Below are 26,662 nucleotides of genomic sequence, written 5' to 3' on the forward strand. Positions count from 1 at the left end.
TCCATAGAAAATATCTGAGAATTTAGGGTATGTGTTTACAAATCACACAAATAAACAATCTCAACTATATTGTTCCCCAAATTTTACCTCTCTTCCAGGTGCTAGATATATGTGCCCCCTCCTAGCACAAGATGCTGCTAAGACAAAACCAGTCTAAAGGATTTATTGGACGTTAGGGATTTTTTTTCCTGGAAACATGTTGACAAATAACTTTGAGCAGCATTCATATGCTGAGATTTGCCTTTGTCATAAATCACAAGATCAGGTGACAATGTATTTCAGAACGGTGCAAGATATTTGATTGTAAAAAGCAATCCATGGCTACCTCTCCAAGGTTTCTACCCCTCTATATTATTGGGATATTGTGTTTTTGTTGTTATAGATTGGTCTAGAGGAAGATGCTGTTATTTATCCAAATAAAACTCCAATAGTGACCGATTAGCAGCTTAAACAGTAAATAAAGTCTCATGTTTAATGTCTCATAAAACATTCCGGGGACAACCAATTCATTTTTTGTCTGGAACATCCTGGTTTTTTTTAAATGCATTTAAAAAAAATGAAATGAGATACAAAAGGTGAAACATAAGAGCATTAAAGAGAAAAATCACATTCACAGACAATAGTAGACAATTATGAAAACATGTCTGTGTGTATTTATTTATTTTTTATTTTATTATTTTTTAATATCTAACATAAAAAACTACAAAAGACTACAAAAGTATAAAGGGGAAGGAAAAAAAGGGAAGGGAGGACTGGGAAAAGGGAAAATCAACATACAAACAACAAACACTACACTACGTCTTGTTTTCCCTTCATGCTGCAATTTTTCTTAAAAGTTAACTTTCTAATATTCTATCAGATTGGTAGGTCTTATACAATACAGATTATATTCAGGATCAGGACTTCTTCCCCCCCCCCCCTTGCGTCTCGGTCTCAGTTCTCTCTGCGCAGCTGGAGCAGCTGCGCCCGCTCTTTCCTCCCCCCCCCACTTTCCCCTTCAGACTTCGAACTTTCTTCTTGCTGAAACTCCTGATGGTTGAACAAAAAGTCTGTCAGCTGCGTGTCCGATGTGATCTTGTAAGTTTGATCCTTATATCTGAACCAGATGCCTTCTGGAAACAGCCATTTATATTTTATATCACATTTCCTCAAGAAAGCCGCAAGTCCTTTATACTTGAATCTTCTTTTACGAGCCAAAAATGGAACTTCCTTCAATATTTTAACCTTATTGCCCAAATAATCCAAGTCCACATTATACGAATTGTCTAAGATGGTGTCCCGAGTCTTCTTAGATGAAAAGTCAATAATAATCTCGCGAGGCAGCTGCCGCTTCATTGCATACTTTGAAGATGTCCGCCGGACTTCCAAAATATCGCTTTTTAACTCTTCTTTAGTTGCCTTTGCGAATGGCACCAAAAGTCCAGACACCAAATCTTTTAAATTTTCACTTTGCTCTTTTTTTACATTTTGAAGACGCAATACCGTTTGGGCACGGTCCACTTGTAATCCTATTATTTGATTCTCCAAAAGCTTCACTTCCTTACTTGTTGCTTTCATGAGTACTGCGTTCTCGTGCGCAGACTGCTCTGCTCCGGTCACTGTTTCTTTAATGGCTTTCACTTCGCTCTCCACTGAATCAACCTTTTGCCCCATTTCATTCAGTTTCGCTACAAAGGGCTGCACAGCATCGAAGACTGCTCGTCTCACCATCTCTTCCAAAGTTTCCCCCTTCCCCTGTAACGTCGCCATCACCGATTTACTCATTGCTGGGCTCTGCTTTCTTGTCGCCATCTTAGGGGGGGGGCGCCAACTAAGTTCCGAAACTCGGTGCAGGGGAAGAAGCCTGCGCCTTTTTAGCTTCAACTCCCACCGATCCTTCGCATACGCTTAAAAATCAGAAGGGATTCGCTTACTTACAGGTCTTCACCTTAAATCTGCTTATTGCCGTTCTCCATGGCCCAGCAGCACACGCGGTGCTGCGCAAGTCTGCCGGCCTCCGTTGGAGCAAGTGGGCAATTTACCCCCTGCATTACTTCCAGGGGGTTCTTCCCGCGGCGCCCCGGATCCAGGCTCCCTCACTGGGAGTCCTGGGGGTTAACCCTCGCGGGTCAACCGCCCGGTCAGGCTGCTCAGACGGTTCCCCTTGGACCTGCGGAGAGGAACGTCCGACATGGCCGAGAAAACGAAACCGAATCATGTCTGAGTGTATTTAGATGGAACATTCTCCTGGTCAAATGAACACTAGAATCATACAGAACTAATGTACTCCAGCTCTTGCTTTGAGACAAATGAAGTATCAACTAATGGAAAGCCACTATATTTTAAGCTTTGATTTAAACAAGATTAGACTTGAATAAGATTAATTTTCAATAAGACTACTATTCCTGATTCTTAAAGAGATTGTCTTGAATCCTATTATTCTGCTCAAGTAAGTGCTGAGCCTTCCTCCACCGAAGGAGCATTTTTTCCAGTGGAAGATGCTCTATCTCTCATGAAGATTCTTCCTTCAGTGGAAGACTCCTTGAACCAGAAGAAACCTCCACATTTAGCAGAGCATTATAATATGATACAGCACAGCATCAACTGGTTCACGACCATCCCAACTGTTTAAGGTATCTCAATTAGACATGGACACGAACAGCATTATGTGGAAAAAACCCACAAACAGGCCATTCGGCTGTTCGCGAACGGGCCGTTCATGAGGCGCCACTGTAAACGAACAAGTGGCCATCACAAGCCTTGTTCATTGCGTTTGGCTGCTGTTCAGGAAGTCAGACACTCAGACGCCTTCAATCAATTGCCTCAGCAACGGAGGGAGGGACTGCCTGAACTATGCCTGCACTCCCTCTGTCGCCCTGGACAACCCAATCAAAGCCCAACTTAGCTTGATGGGCAGGTCTTCCTTCCAAGCGTGGAGCTGCAAATTGGTTACAACTGATAACATGGGAGCAGACACTAGGGGGGAGGGAGGGAGGAGTTCTGTGTCCATGGGAACTCCAATCTCATCCCTGCAAACCCTGCTTGCAGCTCTGACTGCCAACCACAGACCTCCTGCTTTTCTCAATGAGACCTCTGCTTATAAAAGGGCACTGAGCTCCCAGTTCTAGCTTTCAGTTTCAGCAAGCAGTGGAGTGGGACAGAGCTGTTGATAGCCTTTTGGGAGAGACAGGGAGGGTGCATTAGAGCTGGGCTTTTTTCTGTGTGTGGTGGGTGGGATAGGGATCTATCCCCTCTGGTTCCATGGCTGCAGACAGGCTCTGGGGCCAAGCTCTGTGGGCACCTCGGCTGAGAGGTCACATTGATTATTATTATTATCAATATCAGTGCCTGATCTGGTGGTCAGGCTTCTGGGTGTGCTGGGCTAGGCTCCAGCCCCAGCCTCTGGTTCCAGGGCTGCTGCCAGACTCTGGGGCCAAACTCTATGGGCACCTCGGCTGAGGGCTCACCCCGATTGTTATTATTATCAATATCAGTGCCTGATCTGGTGGTCAGGCTTCTGGGTATGCCAGGCTAGGGCTCCAGCCCCAGCCTCTGGTTCCAGGGCTGCTGCCAGGCTCTGGAGCCAAGCTCTATGGGCACCTCAGCTGAGGGCTCACCCCGATTGTTGTTATTATCAATATCAGTGCCTGGTCTGGTGGTCAGGCTTTTGGGTGTGCTGGGCTAGGTCTCCAACCCCAGCCTCTGGTTCCAGGGCTGCTGCCAGGCCCTGGGGCCACGCTCTATGGGCACCTCAGCTGAGGATCACATTGATTATTATTATTATCATCAATATAAGTGCTTGATCTGGTGGTCAGTCTTCTGGGTGTGCTGGGCTAGGGCTCTAGCCTAAACTTCTGTCCAGGGCTTCTACCTGGCCCTGGGGCCAAGCTCTGTGGTGGGCACCTCTGCTGAGGGCTCACAGTGTTCTCTCCTTTTCTGTCCTCCTTAATTCTAGTTTGGTGGCACAATGAGTCTTCATGTTGTGGTAGCCACAGGTGGTCGTGGAGGAAGTGCAAAGGCAGTCCTCCCGGTTTCCTTGTGGCAAGCAGTACTGGGTGTAGCTCGAGGGCAGCAGAGAGTACTCCCTCTCACCGAGATTCACCTATGGGGGCTGTGGAGGAGGCCAAAGAGGTCTTTTTGCTGGGGGGAGACAATCTCTCTCAATATTTTGGGGGAAGGTGGGTGAGGGGGTCCCTGGAGGAATGGTTTGTGTTTTATGAAACATCCCTCCCGTTCCCATCCCAAACTCTCGGAGGTGTCCCCGCCTCACATGGTCCCCACTTCTCCTTCTATGAACCCTTGGGAGAACTCTGCTGTCCAGCCCATCCCATCCTTTCTGTGAAGGCAGGAAGGTGTCTGATGTCTGGCAGTGCCGCCCAAACTGTTATGAGTAGTGCCCATACTGCCTGCTCAGGTGGGGTGTCTTGGAGAGGTGTGGAACTGCTCTTCCCCCCCTCAGTTCTTGTGGCCACTTACACCCTTCTGAACCCTCTCCTGTCCTGCCCATCTCCTTCTTTCCGCGAAGGCAGGATGATGGGTCATGTCAGCCGCCGCTTCATGAGGGACTACCATGTTACTGCTACCTCTTGGTCACGAGGGACAGCTTGGCTGAGATTGCACATATAATTGTACAGTATATTGGTACAGCACGGTTGCATACCATGGTGGTTCCCCTGTCGATGGGACTGACTGGACCCCTTTGAGCTGGGGGGGGGGGAATGTGTCCTGCGACTTCCATCCCTTCTGCAAAGGCAGGAAGGTGGGCGATGGCAGCTGCTGCTGCTGCCCTGTTTCTTCCTCTCCCTCTCTGGGACCACTCCGACCCCTCCCAACTACTTCTCCTGTCCCATCCATCCCATCCTTTCTGCTCACGCAAGAAGATGGGTGATGTTAGCTGCCACCACAGAGTTCTTCTGTGGGTTCCGCAGATGAGGACTCAGTCACAACACTTGGGAGCTTTCCAGTTCCCAGTCCATACCTCTCCCTCTCAGGAACTGCCACAACCCTTCCCAACAACTTGTCCTGCCCCGTCCCCTCCTTTCCACGAAGGCAGGAAGGTGGGTCATGTTAGCAGCCGCTGTTGGATCAGTGTCCACCCGTTCCTGTCAATGGGCCTTCTAGGTCACGGTCCTTACTGTGGCCGGAACCCCTTGTCCCCCTCTCCCTGAACACTTCATCTTCCCTCTTTCCTCCTCTCCCTCTCAGGAACTGCCACGACCCTTCCCAATGACTTGTTCCATCCCGTCACCTTTCCGCGGAGGTGGGAAGGTGGTTGGCGTCTGCCGCTGCCACTTCTCAAAAACAGGTCCAGCTCAGCTGCTGTTGTGCAGATGGTAGCGCAACACAGTGCCCCCTATACATGCCACCAGCCCTCCCCTCTGACCACAGGGAATGGGTCCCGCCACGACTAATGTCCTTTCTGTGAAGGCAGGAAGGTGGTTCATGTCCACAGATGATGGGTTCGGGCACCAGGGGCAGCTCCAGAACTGTGGTATATGCAGTGGTCCTGCACAGTGGCCCCAATCAATGGCACCTGCTGTTCCTGTAGAGGAAGGGGGAATGGGTCCCGCAATGCCATCCTTTCCGCAAAGGCAGGATGGTGAGTCATCTTAGAGGCATCCTCTGCTTCAACACTGGAAGGGCGTCCAGTGCTCCATGCATGTCCAGCTGGTGTGTTTTGTCCAGACTCTACACCAAGTGAGGTGCGGACAACACCATCAGACCCAATACTGTCAAGTACTCCATCTAGTGAACATGTGTCAGTGTCTAACCCACCAGGTTGTATATTTGTGTGTACGAGGCCTCCACATACGGCAACTTGTCTTGCTGGAGAAATTTCTTAGATGATTGTGGCTGGGTCATTTTGGTCTGCGGTGGCCAATGATATCACCCACCTTTTATACCTTCTGGAAGGTACCTGGAGGAAGGAGGCCTGGCAGGCGGGCACTTGGGGGGTGCCGCAGGCCAGTGGCCATACCACCCGGCCCCTTCTGTAGGAGGTGGCCCCTCACTGCCTCCCCTAGCCCACAAGGCCCGGTGGCCACCAACATGACCCACCTTCCGGTCTATGCCAGGAATAACAAGAAGTTAGGCATGGCTGGTGGGCACATGGGGGGTGTTGCCAGTGAGTGGCCACACCCTCTGCCCCTTCCAGGGGAGGCAGCCCCATGCCACCTCTCCTAGCCCGACAGACCCGGCAGCTGCCAACATGACTCACCTTCCGGCCTCCGCCGGGAATAACAAGAAGTTAGGCCTGGCAGGCGGGCACATGGGACAGCCGCCGACCACCGGCCAGACCCCCCCCCCCGGCCGCCTCCACTAGCCCACCAGGCCTGGCAGCCGCCAATATTACCCACCTTCCGGCCTCCACCAGGAATAACTAGAAGTTAGGCCTGGTGGGCGGGAACATGGGGGGTGCTGCCAGTGAGTAGCCAGACCCCCCCGCCGCTGCCTCCCCTAGCCTGCCAGGCTGGCAACCATTGACTTGACCCACCTTCCAGCCTCTGCTGGGAATGACAAGTTAGGCCTGGCAGGCAGGCACATGGTGCTGCCGGCCAGCAACCAGACCTCCTGCCGCCAAGAGGGGAGGCAGCCCGCCACTGCCTCACTGAGCCTTCCAGGCCCAGTAGACTCAGACATCAGCCACTTTGCTGACCCTACAGAAGGTACCCTCCACAAGGCCTAGCAGGCAGGCACATAGGGAGTGCCACCGGCCAGTGGCAAGACCCCCCCCCCCGAGAGGGGAGGCAGCCCACCTTCAGGTTCACTGCATGGGGCCAAAGTGAACTGGAGAGGGAGGGTGGCTCTGTTTGTACTGAATGGGAGTTTCCTGGGTGCATCGAATTTGGGAATGTATAACTCCGAGATCCATACTGCAATCTTGACCAAGCTTGGGTGATGGCTGGAGGAGAGCCTGCTGCACATTCCCTGTGAATATGGGCTCTCTAAGTGCTAAGGGAGCCGCTCTGGCGCTGATGAACAATGAACACTAAATAGATTCATTAATGGGACATGTTTGTTTACGTTTGTTTGTTCGTGTTCATCATGCCCATGTTCGTGCCCATGTCTAATCTCAATACCTTCTGATTCCTAATCTGAACATCTATTCTCTCAATTAGTAGTTGTGACAGTTTTGCAAAGTTCTTTGCTGACAAAATAGCACAAATACACTTTGATCTGAATGCCAGCTGTAATTTAAGTAAGGGGGAAGAAATGCTTAATTTATTGTCTGATCTGCTTATGGACCACTTTGACCCAGTTACAGTGATGGATTCAGACAGGATCCTCATTGGCAATCTTCAAGAAGTGGTTGGACAAATACTTGTTGGGGATGCTTTAGGCTGTTCCTAGGCTATTCCTGCATTGGGCATTGGTCTGTAAGGCCCCTTCCAACTCTATGATTCTATGATCCTGGCATCAGTGAAGGCAACTTCTTTGTGCTCTAAATCCTTGCCTGCATAACACTTCATAAATGAGCCCTTGATGTCTTATCATAAATCAATCACCAACTCAAGGCACCTTCGCTTGGCCACTCCAAGAAGTGGTTATCTGCCCACTTCAATAAAAAAATATGTAGACAATTATTGCCCATCTAATATGCCCTTTCTAGGCAAAGTGATGGGGAGAGAAGTACCAGAACAACTCAAGGCCTTCTTGGATAATTCTTGTGTTCAGAACCCCTTCCAGTCTTGTTTCAGGCCAGGCTATGGGAAAGACATAGTGCGGGTAGCTTTAGTGAATATCCTCCATCTGAATGTAGACCAAGGCCATTCTTTGTTATAGCTCCACCTGGATCTATCTGCAACTTTGCCACAGTAGATCATGCCATCTTGAGGCATTTGGAAGCAGAAGTGGGTATCAGGAGATGTTCCTTCGACTGATTTAAATTGTTCCTTATGGAAAAGAGTCAAAGAGTTGCAGTTAGAGACCAGCTATCTTCAGAGTGGGAGTTGGCTTGTGGGATTCTACAGGGTGCAATCTTATCCCCAATGTTATTCAACTTTTATTTAAAGCTGTTAGAAGAAATAATTAAAACCTATGGAATTGGATGTCATCAATGTGAATGACACCCATCTCTCTCTCTTTCTCTGTACAGAGCTCTATTTCTCTCTGTATCCAAATCCCTTGGCGATGCAGTAGAGTGTTTAAGTTTCTGCCTCACAGCTGTGATCAGTTGGCTGAAAGCAAACAAACTGAACCCATACAAGACAACTGATGCTGGTTGGGAAGGCAAAGAGACTTCTACAAATTCAGCCTAGCCGAGAAAATGGCCCCCTATCTTGACATGGCTGATCTGGCCATCTGGATCCTTACCATGGTTATGTAGAGACTTTACTACTATAATGCACTCTACATAGGTCTCCTCTCAAAGTCAATTTGGAGACTCTAGTTGGTGCAGAATGCCACAGCTTGAATATTATCAGGAGCTAGGAGGAGCACGCATATTACTCCCATTCTGCAGTCTCTCCATTGACTTACAATCAGTTACTAAGCTCAGTTCAAGGTAATGACTAGGGGAGTGCCCTGGAAAAAAAAATCCTTTTCATTTTTGGATCTGGGGGGTTATGAACAAACTATGCACTGTTATTGTATTTTTCCAACTTGGGTGTTCCTGGCTCAAATCTAATCTATTTTTCCCCATTAGTTTCAGCCCTGTTCTTTGCAATGCAGGCTTCCAGGTTCTTTGGTGTAGCTGGTTTAGCACTGAATGGTACCAAAATCAAACAGAACACAGTCCTCCCTCTAAATCATTGACTTGCTGAGTTTTCTTTCTGTTACATTGCACACACACAAAACAAGAACGGACTCTGAAAAAGGTGAGTGTTGGCAGGTGCACATAGCAAGAAATTGGCTAAGGGAAAGATGGGGGGAGGTGGCATTAAAACGATCCTTCTTTCTGTTCATTTTTTCTTTTTCTATAGTGCCAAGAAATTATTACCTTTGATGTCATGTTTCCTTATGCTTACTCCCAGAGAAGTGTCTTTAGAATTGCAGTGTATGATTGAAGTCTTCCAGGGATTTTATCAAGTTTGATTGATGGAATAGACCATTACTCCCCACCCGGCAGCACTTTTCCTCACAGCGATCCAAAGTGCCCTGATTTGGTGTGTGTGTGTGGGGGGGGGGGATGACTAGTGCCTGGGTACCACTGCAAAACAAACTGCAATGCACTCCAACAGGTCTACTCAGACAGGAATCCCATCTAATTCAATAGTGCTTACTTCCAGGGAAGTTTCCTTAAAATTGCAGCTTATGATTGAAGTTTCCCTTCCAAATGTTTCCAAAGCTGATAGGCAGGGAGAGGAGGGGCACCCCCTTGTGAGGACCTGATTGGCGGGGCAGGTGGAGGGTAGAGAGATGCACGCATGTGCATTGTGCTTTTTCCCATCCCACCGAGTTAACGAATAATGTAAGGGCTCTCTCCCCTTGGAATCTGATTGGTGAATGCCATTCAGGAAAACAAATACTGCCCTGCAAGGCAAGCCCAGTGCCTGCCTGCTTTTGCTGCTGCTGCAAAATAAAAACAGAAGACTTTTTCTGGGAGGGACTTGTTATAATTTAGTTACTTGGATCTGGTTCAGCATTCTGGAAGCTCCATTAACCAAACAAAACAGCGATTTCCAGGTGTATTTTGACTCATTTTTTCCGTTATACACACCCCTAGTCATGATGACTGTCACATTAGAAGCTGTTCATGGCCTTGGCCCCTCTTATCTGTGCAACCATCTCTTCCCCTATGTTCCTCCTTGACAGCTTCCCACATCTGAACAGGTCCTTCTTTCGTAACTACCCCTGCATTTGAGCAAAACCAACAGCTGTCTGCATGCATATTTTTCTGTGGTAGCCTTGTAGAATGATCTGCCTGAGGCAGCCAGGAAAGCTCTCACTCTTCTGTTTTTTTGCAAACTATGCAGAACTTAACTATTCAGGAAGGCTTTCTTACATAGGTAATAGGGTTGTGCTGAAAAGAAATGGTTTACTTTGGTAAAGGAGTAGGAACTATAAATTATACTACTTGATATTGTCTATTACTGTAAACTGGGTCATTTCCATATCGTTTAATATGACATGTCAACTTGCTTATGTTTGTTTCAGCTCTGTATTGGATTCCTGCTTCTTTTTTTCAAATTTCTGCAATCCATATTCTTTTGTACTCTTTATGTCTCTTCTGTTGATTATACTGAATTACACTGTGTAATTAGCTTCAAGTCATTGTGAAAAGGCACACTATAAATAATGTATATAAATAAATAAAATAAAAAGTGTTTTACCATACTTTTCTGATAATATAAAGGCATTGCAATCATCAAGTGGAAGGGAATTCTGCTATTTCCCCTTCCCACTGTAGATCCAAATTCTGCATTTTATTGTGTTCATGAGGATCTGATAACCCATTTCGCCGCCCTTGAGAACAAAGTTCAGCTGGTTTATTGGGCCGCACTGGAAAGTCCTTCTTTGCAAACACTGTTTTGCTTGCAGGATACAAGCCAATGACTAATAAGTAACACCCACTATTTCTACTGGAATTCACGTTCAAATACATCTATATAGGATCATGGCATAGGTCACCTTAAGCAGAAATAACATTTACAAACTTGGTTCTTCTGACTTCAGTCACGGTTATAAGGCTGGGAGTGTCTAAGTTTAAACAACAAATTTTAAAATAGAGTTTTTAGATACATTATGCACAACTATAAACCTTGCATTAACTCTGTTGTCAACTTTTTGAAATTCCCCTTTTGAAGTGGAAGATAATAAATCAAATCAAAAATTAACACTGCAGTAATAATCAAGTGGAATGGAATCCATTTATTCTTCATCTTCCATCCAAGCCTTCCTCTCCTTATTTGTTCTCAGTGTCTGCCAGCATCATCATTCACCATGTTGACCAGGCATACAGCCTTGATTCTTCTCTGTCCTTTGCCCCCCACCATGTTCAATCAGTTGCTGACTTACTTCTCTCTGATCAATAATGCGACCGAAACATTACCACTTGGCTAAAATTCTAGTTTGTGCTCAGTCTTCTTGCCCCACCCTATCTTTCAAATGTTGTTTCTCACTATAATCCTGCTCATGTTCATTTATCTCTCAATTGTTCGTCATTTATTTATATAAATATTTATATTTGGCACTTTGTCCTTACAGTATTCAAGAAGCTGAGGAATCTACCCCTTGCCATTTGATACATGGAAATACTCCCTGGAAATTTAGAAGGTGGTTCCTTTTTCTGTTCCTCTTAATGCACCTTTTCAATGTAGATTTTGGTTTATCCCTTAGCCCTTATTCCTATCTGTAACTAAGGTTTAAGTACTCATATTTGCATTTTGCCACCTTCATCACTTATTCCTCTTGTTTCTGCCTCTCCGCCTCTTTTTTTCTCCATTGTCAATTTTAAATCATGAGTTCTTTGGCAGTTGAGATTGTGCTGGTTTTAATTAAGAATGAACCTCGTCTGTACGCCTTGTAAAGAAATGATAATAATAATTTAAAAATATATGGATAGAGAAAAAACATGGAAACCAATCTGTGGGGGAAATATCCCGAAACAAAGCCTCTCACAAATCACTTTCAACTACCTTAAAGCTGATTGTTATTCTCCAGTCCAAGCTTCTCTGGTAAAACAATAAATAGTCACATGTGGGGGGGGGGGGTATCACCACCAGCCTTTTGTAAGTATTTCTGCATTACAAATCCTTGGTAAATTGTTGCTCAGTGGGGTGCTCATATGATTAAAACCTTCCGGGCTTTGGGATGTATTTTCTCTGCGGGATTTTGTCAAATCCTTTTCAGATCACAATTGGGAGTGCTTAAAAGGCAAACAAGTTTAACTACAATCTGGCCTCTGTAGATGTGTTTCTAACATCTTAATGAGCTTTTCCCTTTCCAAACAATGAATTCATCTTCATTCAGAAGGAATAAGAATGATTGAAGGCTTTGTAACATTTATCACCATCCACATCTTGTGCATTTTTTAAAACTAGGATTGAACCAAACTTATTAAACTTTGTGTTCAACACATCTAAAGAGTATGAAGCATGAAAATCTGAATACAAGTTCTGTAAAAAAATATGAAATAAAATATGCTGTTTTAGTAGAATAGTATTTTGGCAAAGATTTTCTATGTGATTAGAGATGTGCCACATAACACAGATATTACTTCAGTAAATTATTGTGTTCTTCCCACAGGATACCTTTAATTAAACATCCAGCATACTAGTCTGCTGAAGGAAAATGCAACCTAAAATGTAAGCTAACATGGTGAGTTTAATGGTTTATGTAACTTAGTTTTTGGTTCAGAATACACAAGAACACTGATGAATGAGATCTGATGTTTCCTGCACAACTGGTTTGTGGGTAAAGTTGCCACTCTCCAGGTGAAACCTGGAGTTTTCCTGGAACTACAACTAAATCTCCAGACTACAGAGATCAGTTCCCCTGGAGAAAATGGGAAATGCTCTCTATGGCATTCCCTCCCCAAACTCCACCCTTCCAAGTCTCCACCTCCAAATTACCAGGAATTTCCTAGTCCAGAGTTGGTAACCCTATTTGTGGATATTGCAAAGAAGATGATCCAGGTAGCAACTTGTTTCAGTACATAGATAACATTTGCAGGACCAGGGCCCTAAGAGTCAAGCAGAACTAGTTAAAAGAATGCTCTGAGCCATTTCAAGGGTTGTGACTGTTGGAATATAGCAATGGGGTGGGGTTGCCAGCTCCTGGAGAAATTCCTGGAGATTGGGAGGGGGGGCTGGAGAGGGCAGGGTTTGGAAGGGAGAGGCTATAATGGCTATAATGCCATAGAGTCTACCTTCCAATATAGCCATTTTCTCCAGGGGAACTGATCTCTCACCTGGAGATCAGCTGTAATTCCGGGAGATCTCTAGCCACCACCTGGAGGCTGGCAACCCTAGTGTGGGGGTAAACAGTTGTGAATTTCCTGCATTGTCCAAGGGGTAGGACTAGATGGCCCTGGAGGTTCCTTCCAACTCTATGATGCTATGATTCTAAGAAAATTATGCAGATGGCAACAAGTTCTAGATAGACATGACTGTATAGGGAGTGCTTTATTTCCTAATGACATTTTCCCCTTGTCTGTCTGCCGAATGCTAATCTTAGACTGTCCTTCTAGAAACCTCTGCAGTCATACCGTCTCAAGCTAGCAAGGAAACGAGGCTTATCTCTCCAATTTCCTACCCAGTTTTTTCAGTTCCAATATTAAAGGTTTGGTTAATCTTTACCCAGTTCAGCGACCTGACTGCTGCAAAGACACTCTGCCAATAGTGACTTCATGTGGTTCTCATAAAGCCAGCAACATCTAGAAATGATCCATTGCTCTTGGAGCCATTCTATTCAATCACTATAAGCACATTGCACTAATACACAATCATAACATAAAGTGAGTAATTCATCAACCAAACTTGCCCTGTTTGTTAACCTAGGAAGGATAACTAATAGTTAATCATCTTTGGGCACTTATAAGTGCTGGCAAGAGGATACAGTTATGAATACCTATCCTTTCACTTTGTTATGGTTCTGCTGTTATGGACAAAGAAAACAAAGAAAGTGGTATGTGCTCTGAAGCAAGTGGAAATGCCTCCAATGACTTTAGACATTACTGTAGGTGTTATGTTTACTGCCACTCTTATAACATCTGAAGATGCTCTTAGGTGTGCTAAAATTAATTCCGCTGCCATATTTTTTGCATCATATACCAGACTTCCATATTCAACTAAATGTAATCTCTCACCACCTTCTTTCTCTGATTCCAGGTGTACTTTATTACATGTTGAACACTTGCTTCAGAAGGGCAAAAACTGGTTTCTACTCAAAACCCATGAATTGGCCTGGGGGGGGGCAGTATTCACCCAGTAACCAAGCAAATTTATTATCATTTTCTGCTTCATCCATTAAGACTAACTTCCTGCCTTAACGTTTTTGCTGCCTCCCAGCTGTATGATTCTGGAACAAATCTCAAGTCACTTTTTATTCTCATTATTTTCCACAAGTTTTTTTGCTTTCTTAATTGGATTTACCCTCAACATGGTGAAACATAGTATTTCTAACATCTTAATGAGCTTTTCCCTTTCCAAACAATGAATTCATCTTCATTCAGAAGGAGTAAGAATGATTGAAGGCTTTGTAACATTTATCACCATCCACATCTTGTGCATTTTTTAAAAATAGGATTGACCAATGACAACCAATAAGAAAATGGCATTCACTCTTAGAGGCTGTTTAAATAAACCATAAATCTCATGAAACTGACAGGAAAAAAATTGCTACTTATTATAAACTAGTGCAAAATCAGACAAGGTTCAAGACAGTTTAGAGCATAAGCTCTTCAACTTTGTGTGTGAAATATGAATATTAGCAATTCTATAAAAATAATAATTAACCAATAAAAAGAAACGTTACATCATGCTGCAAGGCATCTGTATTTTTCAGATTGTTTTCCCTTACCTTGCGCTTATTGGTTGGACAAACATAGAGGTAACTCAGAATAGTCTTCAGACCCACTTTGTCATTTAGCTTTTCGTAGGTTGTCCCATAATCAGTTGACCTGTAATTTTAGAGAGCTTTAGTAAGTAAGCATGAACACTGAAGCAAAAATAAGATGCAAACTACTTGGCCACTTTCCAATTTAAGATATGTCTTGTGCAGTAAAATAGCTCTCTGGAGCTTTTGAATGATTCGCGTAGTATATAATGATGCTTAATTATGTACACATGCCATCATGTGAGTGGTTAACATTTGCATTTAAATTGGATTAGAAAAAATTAAAATGGCAGTCTCCCAATGCCATTCTGTAGTAAACGCCTACAATATGAAATGTTAATCTAGCTCCAAGAGGTGATGGCAATATGTGTCGTAAATGCCAAGCATCAAGGCAACAAAGGCTGAGTTATTTCTTCACTTCATGCAAGGCTCAGCTGGAAGATCTCATTGAGATAAGATAGAGGATTCATTCCTGGAAAAGCAAATGCTACCCATTCAGGATGCTTGTTCAGGTGAAGGAAAAACATACTGGAAAATACTGCTAAAATACTATGTCATCTTTGCACTTCTTGCATTCATATTGTTCTATTTGTGCAGTCCATTTAACTGACTATTCCAAGATGACACATAAGACTACAATTTTTACAAAAGCTACTCAGGGCAATGGATTTCTTGCGAAGTGCCCAAGGGCCAGCATACACGATTTGTTTCATCTGCACTGCAGCATAAGCACTTGAATTAACAAAAAACAGTTTTGTAATGGAAATTTGTTTAATGATATGTATCTTGCAGTCCCCCCCCCCCCAAAAAAAGGCATTGGGAACTTAGAATTATTATAAAGGATTATCTTTTGCTATTCCTAAAATTGGATTTGGGACACACACCATTATTATCCTTTTCCCCCCTCCTAATGTCAGAGCCATTTGGCTTGCCTCTCCAGAGACTGGATACTGCATTTGTTTCCAGTGCCAAGATTTACTGAGTAACAACCCCTATGCTGAATGAGGTGGCTGAATGCTGAGGAAGTAGAATTGGCTGAGTCACTTGTGGCTGAAAGTGGGGTACCACTTCTACCACCTTTGTGCAAAAAAAAAATGAAAAAAGCACATTGAAAGAGTTCCATACCAGCTTTATTGCTGCTGTGCTTTAAAAATATAGTAAAGACTTTTTAAAATGAAGTATTATCAATGGGATTCCACTGAAGTCTGAAGTCTACTACCTCAGTATCCTGTTGTCTCATTCTGCTCCATGTGGTAACTATCAGCTGCAGGCATAAGAAGAGTCTTATGACTCTCCTTTTTGGAAATTAAGCACAGGGAGAAACTCATAGTTCTTAACATCTTGCAGAGACTGCAAATTCGTTAGTCTAGTAGCTTGATGTTTCCTAAAATATTCTGAATGCACAACGCTATACATTAAATTCAAAGGTGATAATTTGTTAACACAAAATCAGAGACTTTGAAAAGAACTGCTGTAGCACAATGGTTAAATAGTTTGGCTGCAAATCAGCACTCTACTGGTTCAAATCCCACTACTGCCACGAGCTCAGCAGGTGGTCTTGGGTAAGCCACTCAGACCCAGCTCTCCAGCTGTATTGTGGGGATAATAATAACACTTACTTGTTCACTGCTCTAGGTGAGGCACTAATCTTTCTAGAAGAGCAGTATATAAGTGCAGTTATTATCTGATTAACAGTGATTTGGGCCACTTGGGATTTTTGGTAATATCATAGAACAGCTATAGCCCACATTGCACTTAAAAAGCTGTGTCAAAAACTTGCAGGAAAATTTGTTTGGATGTAATTATAGAAGCTGACCTGACCAATCTTTGTAGCAAGCACTGCTACGGCCTCATATCATCCTTCCAATTGTCAACAAGTCAATTTATGTGGATATTCTGTGTTGCTGATACCCTTTCCTGCACTGAGCAGCCATGCAGATTATAATTAATGTTTTAAATAGTTAAACAGTTAATGTTTTTATTGTTGGGTTAACAGTATGTCATTTTAAGACTGAAACTATATTTTTAGGCTCTCTTTTATATTTCAACAGAAAGACCAGGTATAGTGATAAAATAAATCAATTGTTTTAATTGTTTATCACACAAACCAACATTAACTGGTATGCAATTGTGAGCCAGGAACACAGAAAAGGAGCAGAAGTATGCCAATGGAAATCCATAGTCATGATGACATCAGGTTAGACTGTCAATTTGACATATACATGGAGCTACATGCCTAAAGAAAAAAATGCTTTGACTATGCAGAGTAGCTATATGTCTTGGTGGTCATGTGAGTTGGTCCTTTTTTCTACATGGACGTTCAACTACCATACTGTGCTTTTGTTACCATGTTGTTTTTGAGTGTATGACATCTAACGTGTGCCAGTTGATAACCGTTTTTAGTTACAAGATGGCAATTCAAATTCCCTGCAACTTTCCCCACTTGAATCTTTAAGGCAATTGCATTCTGGTCACATCTTTATTTCAGATATGTGATACAATTGGAAGTAGAGGGGCTTGCTTCTGTAATAGAGATCAAAGAGAGGTTTTACAAATGAGATGTTAGGACAATGAACAAACATATCAGTAATCAAAGGATCAACTGCCTAATTATGTTCTTGATAATTTTGTACTGAATAGCTAATAAGCATACACCTGCAAGCATACCCCCTGTAATGCAATTTCCTCCATTCCTCGCAATAATCCCACAAGACATGAGACAATTTTTTATTTTAGAACTATGAATTAAAGATAACCACTGTCAAAAATGTACAGGATAAGCCTCATATACACATCCAAGATGATAGACAATTATTTCCTAACTCCCAGGACCCCACACATGACTTGGACACCTTTTTCTAAGTTTTTGAAGCACTCACAAGCTTTGGACTCTCCAGTAGTTTCAGTCAAGGGGATATTTTAGAAAGCAAAGGAACATAAATCCTTTTACCATGGGAATGGTTCCCAAGATGTATGTCATTCATCACAATATTCTAGAAGTAATAAGGCAGCAATTGAGAGTGTGTTTATGTTTCAGTAGGCTCAGCATGGCTCCCACAAGCTTTCCATTGGCCCCAAGGTAATTGCTAATCCCATGAATGCCTTCCTTACCATGCATCCCATCTACTTTATAAGAACTCTATGAACTGAGCACAAAGGAAAAGCTTCACCAGGGCCTCCGTTTCAAATTTGCCAAGAACTCTTAGCCAGCCTGTTAGTTTATTGGTGGGCAAGATAGCAAAGGTAATGTTTGAGGCAGCTGGTTCTTCAAACCTGTGCAATTTTGTGTGGCCTTTGTTTAAAAATTAGCTGATAAGCAGGAATTCCCCCCTTTCCCCCTAATAATTTTTAACTAAGAGAAAAAAGGGGCTACTACACATTACCTTACTGTTTCAAAATGCCTGAAAAATCTGCTTTCATTGTTACCAGTGAATTCAGTGACATAAATATTAAACTGCAAGCTATTTAAAATTTAAAATGGTACAATTTGCAGTCCTTAACATTTTGACTTCATTGTTCCTGTTTAATCATTTCTTTTCAAAATGTCTGGAAAATTCTTGTTAAAGTTTAGGTTATTGTAATGCCTTTCTTTGGCAACTGAACAGGATGTCTAAATTTTTTCTTAGCTTGTCAGACTTTATAACATGAAAATGATCAATACCCTCTCATAGAGAAGGATACTGAAAGTTGCCCACCACACAAGACTTAAGAAATGAGCAGACAGAAAGTTTCTCATGTCAATACGTCAAAAAGATCAAGGCAAGGCTGAAAGTCTTAGGCTGGTAGCATGGAGAGAAGCTATGGACAAATTGCCCATATGGTGGTAAGAGACATTTTATATCAGCCAATCATACCACGTTGGTTCTTTGATATCCACCACCTTTCCAAGCCAGGAGGATTATGAGCTGTTGTGGGAATGCAGCAGCTGGAGCTGTCTAAGATTCCTTCCTTTGAACTTCCAGTGGAGCAGGGAACCTATGCTTGATCTACAGCACTTCCAGGCTGTGTACAGCAGGCCCTGATCAGCTACTTTGGGCTGCAATGTCTTCTTTTATAATATTTTTTGTACCGTCTTCAAAATCCCCAAAGCAGTGATCTGAAATGCAATCTCATCAAGATCTATAAATATCTATAAATTGTAACAGCAATGTCTTCCCATGCCTTCAAGCATTGTCCTTCACAAGGTGGCTGAGGCAGCAGCCTATAAAACAGAAATGGGAAGTAGAATCTATCAATTGGCCATGACTTAGGCCCACATTCTTCTGTTTCTCTGTTTCATCTTACTTAGTTCAAGAGCTCAAGCCAACCTTCCAGCCTAGAATTGCATATAGCATCTACATCAGTTCATATATATTAACATTTCTGATAGTTATTATGCAAGCCCCTTTTAGCTTCTTCCCAACCTTATTCACAAAATTGTAGCTTATCCAAATGGATGTATTTAGCAGCACACATTTTCTGGCTATCATATTATGCATTATCATCTCTCCTCTGAGTAAAGGACTTCTCTCTTACTTTGCTATGGAAAAAGCCACACAGAGTGAAAGACACTTTAAAATTGATATCTTATAGCATGAATGGATATTAAAATATCTGGTCTTCAGTTTTAATGGAAGGTGTTTTTTTAAAAAAAATTCTGTGTTCATGTAACACCAATAACTCTGTGAGAAGGACTGGAGGGGGAGAGGGAGACAGCCTCACCACTATGATTACTATTACTGTCCTTAGACACTCCTTTCTTAGACCTGCTGTGTGAAGATCTGTGCGTGACAGCAAGAGAAAAAGGACCCAAGAGGGTCTTGCCTCTTTCCTTCCAGTCATTAAACCGTGTTTCCCTTTAAACTCTGGCAGATTCAGGAGGCAGAGGTGTTTTCTACATAGTGACAGGTTTGTGTATTTTCCCCATTGCTGCTGTGGCTGCCAGTGAAGCACAATGGCAATAGGTGTTCCTCTGGCAGGTTTATTCATAGTATCTTTGTCCTAATCTCCCAGAAGTCTTTCCCTCTACCTACACATACTACCAGGGGTTTTCCAGGATTTTAAAAACCAGTAATAGAAACCCTTGTATTATTATAATGATATAACAGTATCTGTATCAGGTTCCCTGAATTCCCAGCTTTCATTTTTTTTAAAAAAATAAGTCTCTAGTCTCTTTCATTATGGAGATATGCCTTTCCCCTTATAGCTCTGCAATGAAAAGGTGTACTGGCATAGTCCCCCAGAGGCCAGAATGCAGGGGCCAGTCACAACCAGGGAGCAAAGAATAAACAGAGTCCAGTCCAAGGGTCAGTGTTCTGGAGAAGCCACAAGTCAGGTTCAATCCAAAGGTCAGCATTCCAGAGAAGCCAAGAGTCAAGTCCAGTCCAAGGGTCAGAGTTCCAGAGAAACCACAAGTCAGGTCCAATCCAAGTGCCAGCATTCCAGAGTTTGCACAATAACCAGGCCAGTGGCACAGCCATAATGTGTATTAGCTGCTTCCACAAACTGCTGCTCTTTCCAGCTGTTTTTATAGCAAAGTCTTTTTTTTTTTTTGAAAAAATTTTTATTGGGTTAGAATCCGTTATTTTTACATTTACATTCAATTTTCCCCAAATTTTTCATTTCTAACCCCCTCCCTTTCCCCCCCTTTTGTTGACTTCCAACAGCTTTCCAACCCTTTGTCCCTTTTCCCTTACTTCTATTAAATTCCTCTATCTAAAACAAATATATATTCTCCATTATACTAAGCAGTACATCCTTAACTACTTTTCTTATAATATACCCAAACTGTAAATCTTTGTTTCCATCTTAGATAAACAATTTATCCCATTTTCCAATTTTAAATATTTCTATATATCATAAACCATAAAAATCTTACACATTTAAATCAAACAATTTGACTTATTCTCTATATATTACTCATTCTATCTTTTTATGGTAATTCTATATAACTCTCGTCACATAGTCAATCAATTTGACTCGTCTGTATATTCAGTTTGGTGCATTATACAAATCTTATCAAAGAAAGAAAATATTGTTGGTTACTCAATCCTTATATTTAATCCTTACCATTAATTATTTTCTATCAATATTCTATTTATTAACCTATATATATCTATACATATATCAATCTGTTAGTCTAACTGCTTATAAATTCACATTTATCTCTCCCCCCCCCCGGTAAAGTCACCCCCCTCTACATTTTATTATACTTCAGTAGTTCTCAAACTGCCACAGTTTTCCTCCCACCTCCCATTTCTTCTCCAGATATTGTTTCAGCTTCTCCCAGTCTGTGTTAAACTGCCCTGAGTCCAGATTTCTCAGTTTTCTTGTCATCTTGTCCATTTCTGCCATGTACAGCAATTTATAGATCCAATCTTCAATAGTTGGCACTTCTTGTACTTTCCATTTTTGCGCATACAAAAGTCTGGCTGCTGCCGTCATATAAAATATCAACGTCCTATGATGGGCTGGAATTCCCTCCATTCCCAAGTTTAGTAGCAGGAGTTCTGGGTTCTTATTTATTTGAAATTGTAGAATTTCACTCATTTCTCTTATTATTTCCCCCCAGTACTGCCTAGCTACCTCACACGACCACCACATATGATAGAGGGAGCCCTCATGCTTCCTACATTTCCAGCATTTATTAGAAGTGTTCAAATTCCCTAGCGCAATCTTCTTTGGTGTCATGTACCAACGATAGATCATTTTGTAGATATTCTCTTTAATATTTGTACATGTCGTTGTCTTCATTGTAGTCTTCCACAAGTATTCCCGTGCCTCCATTGTTATCTCTTTGTTAAAATTTATAGCCCATTTCACCATTTGTGTTTTAACTGTCTCATCCTCAGTATACCATTTCAACAGTACTTGGTATACCTTGGATATTCTTTTCTTGTCCTCTTTAAGAAGGGTCTGCTCTAGTTCCGAATTCTCTATTCGTATACCTCCCTTTACAGAGTCCGAGTTATACAAATCTCTGATCTGTCTATACTGGAACCAATCGTAGTTCGGTGATAGTTCCTCTTGCGTCTTTATTCTAAGTTTAGATGCTTCTATTTTAGTTATTTCTTTGTAAGTTAAACATTGTCGTTCGTTATCAACAGCTCTCGGGTCTATCACCTCATATGGAACCACCCACCAAGGAGTTCCTTCTTGTAGGTAAATTCTGTACTTCTTCCAGATTGTGTATAAACTTCTCCGTACAAAATGGTGCAGGAACATCGAGTTGACCTTTACTTTGTCATGCCATAGGTATGCATGCCATCCAAATATTTTTTTATATCCCTCTAGGGCTAATAGTTTCTTGTTCTTTAATGTCATCCACTCTTTCAGCCAAACTAGGCAGATTGCATCGTGGTAAAGTCTCAGGTTGGGCAGTTGCATTCCGCCTCTTTCCTTTGCATCTTGTAAAACTTTCATTTTCACTCGAGGCTTCTTGCCTGCCCATACAAAATCTGATATTTTCCTCTGCCATTTTTCAAATTGTTTAGAGTCTCTGATGATTGGTATTGTCTGTAGCAAAAACATCACTCTTGGTAACACATTCATTTTAACTGCTGCAATCCTACCCAACCATGACAGATTGAGCCTATTCCATTTAATCAAGTCTCTCTCAATCTGAGTCCATAGTTTTTCATAGTTATTCTTGAACAAATCTATATTCTTTGCAGTCAGTTCAATTCCCAAATATTTCACCTTACTTGTTACCTCACAGTCCATTGTTTCCATTAACAATTGTTGTTTCTGCTTAGTCATATTTTTGCATAGTATCTTTGACTTCTTTTTGTTAATAAAGAAACCTGCCAAATCTCCAAACTCCTTGATCTTATCTATCACTTTTGGCATGTTCTCCAGTGGGTCCTCTACAATTAACATTATGTCATCCGCAAATGCTCTGACCTTGTATGAATAGTCCTTTATTTTTATTCCTCGAATTTCCTCGTCTTGTCGTATTTGTATCATCAGAATCTCCAATACTAAAATGAACAACAGTGGAGACAACGGGCAACCTTGTCTTGTTCCTTTGCTTATAGTCAATTTCTTGGTCAATTCATCATTCACCACAATTGCTGCAGTTTGGTCTCTGTAGATTTCCTTAATTGCTCTGATGAATCTTTCTCCTAATTGTAGCTTTTCCATAGTGGCAAACATAAAGTCCCAGTTTAAATTGTCAAATGCCTTTTCAGCATCAACAAAGAAGAAACCAACCTCTTTATCACAACGCTTATCATAATATTCAATAGCATCAATCACTGTCCTTAAATTGTCTCTTATTTGTCTATCTGGCAGAAAGCCTGCTTGCTCCTCCTCTATAACTTCCGAAAGCCACCCCTTCAGTCTCTCCGCCAGTATCTTCGCAAAAATTTTATAGTCATTGTTGAGTAACGATATAGGTCTGTAATTTTTCACACTAGTCAGGTCTTGGCCCTCTTTTGGGATCAATGATATGTTCGCTTCAGACCAAGTGTCTGGAATCCTTTGATCCCTTAGAACTCCATTGATCACCTCCTTTAGGAATGGTGCCAGCTCATTGGCCATAGTCTTATAAAATTTAGCTGTAAGTCCATCTGGCCCTGGCGCCTTTCCTAGATTTGCAGATTGTATTGCCTTACTTATTTCCTCATCCGTTACTTCACTGTTCAGTTTATTTCTCCAAGCGTCCGAGATTTCTGGAAGTGTCATTTTCTCCAGATATGACGCTATTGAATCTTTATTTACTTCTTTCTTATTATACAGTTTAGCGTAGAATTTATAAAAGGCTCTACTAATGGTATTCTGTTCCAAATACGTTTTGTCGTCTTCACAAATTTTATTTATTATTTTCTTTTCCCTTCTCTTCTTCAGTTGCCATGCCAGGTACTTCCCAGGTTTATTTGCACCCTCAAACACTTTCTGATTCAGCCTTTTGAGATTCCACTCCAATTCTTTATTACTCATTGCTGTTAGCTGTTCTTGCAGTATTTTAATTTCCTGGTATAATTTCTTTTTCCCTGGTCTCTTTTTTAACTGTATTTCCTTAGTTTTTATTTTCTCCTCAATCTCTTGTCTCTTCTCCTCTTTCTTCTTTCTTGCTCTACCATTTAAGTCCATTAGTATGCCCCTTATAACCGCCTTATAAGCATCCCAAACTTTATCAGTTGGTACTTCTTTATTCACGTTGTATTGTATGAAAAACTTTGTCTCTCTTCTCAATATTTCCATATTCTCTTTTTCCTGTAACAAATCCTCATTTATTCTCCATGTTTTCCTTTTTCTCCTTTTCCCTATCTTCCACATAATTGGGTTATGATCTGAGCCTACCATCGACATTATTTCTACATCTTTAGTCCATAACGCCAAATCTTTTGAGGCCCAGATCATGTCAATTCTTGATAATGTGGAATGCCTTGCAGAATAAAAAGTAAACTGTCTACTTTTAGGATATTCTCTCCTCCATACATCTTCAAGAGTCTCTTGTTGAATCAACTCAAAAAAGAGCTTTGGTAATAGTCCTCTTTTCTTTTGTGCCATTGTAGTCTTTTTATCCAGTTCCAAGTCTGTCACTCCATTGAAGTCTCCAGCAAGAATTATCTGGTCATATGAAAGATCGTCTAAATGCTTCCTCAAATCCTCAAAGAAGCTCTCTTTTGCACCATTAGGTGCATAGATTCCGACTACCAACACTCTCTTTAAATTCCAAGTACATTCCACTGCTACAAATCTGGCTTCCACATCTTTCATTATGAATTTTGGTTGTAGCTCCTCTTTTACATACAACACCACTCCTCTTTTTTTCTTACTTGAGGCCGCTACAAAATCCTTGCCCAATTTCCCCAGTTTTACATATTTTACATCCTGTTTTCGAATATGAGTCTCTTGCAAACAAACAATATCACATTTTTGTTTTAGTAGCCAGTGAAAAATATTTTTTCTCTTGTTCGGTGAATTTAGTCCATTTACATTCCAAGATAATACTTTACATTCCATGTTCATAATCTTGTTGGTAAGTCTTTTTCATTGTCCCTTATAAATCGCTCCATCTCCCGCTCAGATCTGATACGCTTTTTGGCACCTCCAAATTCGAAGGACAAACCCTCTGGGAGCTCCCATCTGTACCTGATTTTCATGTCCTTCAGCATCTGGATTAGCGCTTTATATTTTTTCCGATCCAGTAACACTGATCTGGGTAGTTCCTTCATTATAATAATTGTCTTGCCATCGATCTCCAATGGATCTTGAAACTGTTTAGTCACAATCTTCTCTTTCATGTTTCTTGTTGTGAATTGTACAATCACGTCTCTTGGTACTTTTCTCTGGGTTGCAATTCTCGAGTTCACACGATATGCCACATCTAGGATAGCCACAACTTCCTCCTCCTCCTTCCCCAGGTATTCAGCTAACACCTCAGTCATCTGTTCTTGCGCTGACTTTCCTTCCACTTCTGGCAAGCCGCGAAAACGTAACTGCTTCTCCATGTGTTTAGTTTCTGCAACTGACATTCTCCCCCTCATCAGTCTCATCTCTGTTTGTTGCGTGTCTGCTAAGTTCTCCATCGCGTCTTCTACTGTTTTAACTCTCTGCTGCGTCCCTTGTAATTCATTTTGTATTGTTTCCATACCTTTCTTCACTTCTGACAGCTCCGATTTTACTTCTGACAGCTCCGATTTTACTGTCTGTTTAACCTCTTTGATCAGCTCCAATTTCATGTCTTTAAATTCTTTAATCACCTCCAAAAGTTTTTTATCCAGGTTTTCTATTGCCAATTGCCACTCTTTCTTCGACATCGTGGGGCTTGCTTTGGCTCGCTCCCACGAGTCCGCTCTCTTCCTTAGCTCCGTGGAGTTAAATTTAGTACCTTTTTTATTTCAAATGTCCCGGTCTTCTTGCATAAATTAATTTTAAAGGGTTCAAAATGTCGGGCGTCTTTTCTCTATGGTCTCTCTATGATTTTATAATCCAATAAGGCCTACTTCCTTTTCCGTTGAAGCCGCGACCCTTCCCCTCTCAAAGATGGCGATTCCCTTCTTCCTGCCCTCCAGCAAGGGCCGCTTCTCTCCAGCCGCTCTATTGTTGTTACGCACTTCCTGTCTCCCGTCTTCCCACAGCAGGTCTCGCGATGATGTCTTTTTCTCACAGCTCCAAAGCCACAGGTATTCAAAACAATAATCCGATTTCTTTAACAACTTCTTTAAACTTAGTCTCTTTTCTAATACAACTCCTGCCGAAGCTTCCCCTCCTTTTCGCTAGTCTGTTGCAGTTTAAAAGTCTACTTTTTTTCCACTCTGTTTTTATCAATCTGTCCCGTATCGGAAGATAGTGATCTTTACCTTCCCTTCACTTTCCTCGGGTTGTAATCGCTGTTTCGATTTCAAGTTCTCCTTTCCACTTCTTCCCCCAATCGAAGCTTGGGTATGTAGGTCTTATGCCAGCCGAATTGGCCCCAAAACTGCCGCAGAGATTGTAGCCGACCCGTCGCAAGGTGGGACCTCAAGGACCGGGAGGGGACCCGTTATGTAGAGCCCCCCCTCGTCCGAGATCTAACTCACCCTAGGGTCTTGAGCGTTCTTTGCCTGCTCTCCGCCTGAGAGCAGTCGGCCGCGGGCTATTTTCACCCCGCCGGCCGCTTAAAACGGCAGTCCGGTCAGCTCCGCAAATGGAGCTGCGTTAGACCTCCATGAATCCCAAACCGGAAGTCTTTATAGCAAAGTCTTAATGAGCTAAACTGTTAGCCACTTACTAGGTAGACATCCTGACCTCACTCATTCATCCTGGCTGTTTGACAGTTGCCGCTGACTCATGAGTCATGCACTCCTCCTGCGTTCTTGCAGTTCTACCCATCTCTGACAGCGCCAGCGCTGCAAGGGTGTTGGCGAAGAGGGAGGGAAGGAGTGACCTTCTGCAGCTGAGTCTGTTACAGCTGAAGGCTCTGCTGATTGTTTAACCAGCAATTGCTGTTCATCAAACTCAAGGTCAGCTGCAGCTGGGTCAGTGTGGGGGTGAACTACAGGCAGCTCTTCATCTGATGACTCTTCACTGAGCACAGGGCAAGGCTGACTCATGACAAAAGGGCTAGAAACTTACTTTTTTAAGAAAATGAAAGCTGGAAGTTTAGAGTAACTGATACACAGATTTTTTTTTAAAAAAGTCTACAGAGGTTTATAGAAAATAAATGGATACATCTTGTAACTTATAGATAAATCTTATCACTGGGAGTTAAAACTAGACA

General features: G+C 42.3%; 1 protein-coding gene across 1 annotated transcript in view; it reads right to left on the minus strand.

Moving 5' to 3' along the window:
• SORCS1 (sortilin related VPS10 domain containing receptor 1) overlaps positions 1-26,662 on the minus strand; it is a 699,625-nt gene that overhangs the window by 322,771 nt on the left and 350,192 nt on the right. Inside the window, exon 3 of the mRNA XM_054983089.1 lies at positions 14,440-14,539. Within this exon, the coding sequence (XP_054839064.1) occupies positions 14,440-14,539 (100 nt within the window). The remainder of the gene's footprint in view (positions 1-14,439; positions 14,540-26,662) is intronic.

The sequence above is a fragment of the Eublepharis macularius genome, chromosome 6 (assembly GCF_028583425.1).
Source record: "Eublepharis macularius isolate TG4126 chromosome 6, MPM_Emac_v1.0, whole genome shotgun sequence".
NCBI lineage: Eukaryota > Metazoa > Chordata > Lepidosauria > Squamata > Eublepharidae > Eublepharis > Eublepharis macularius.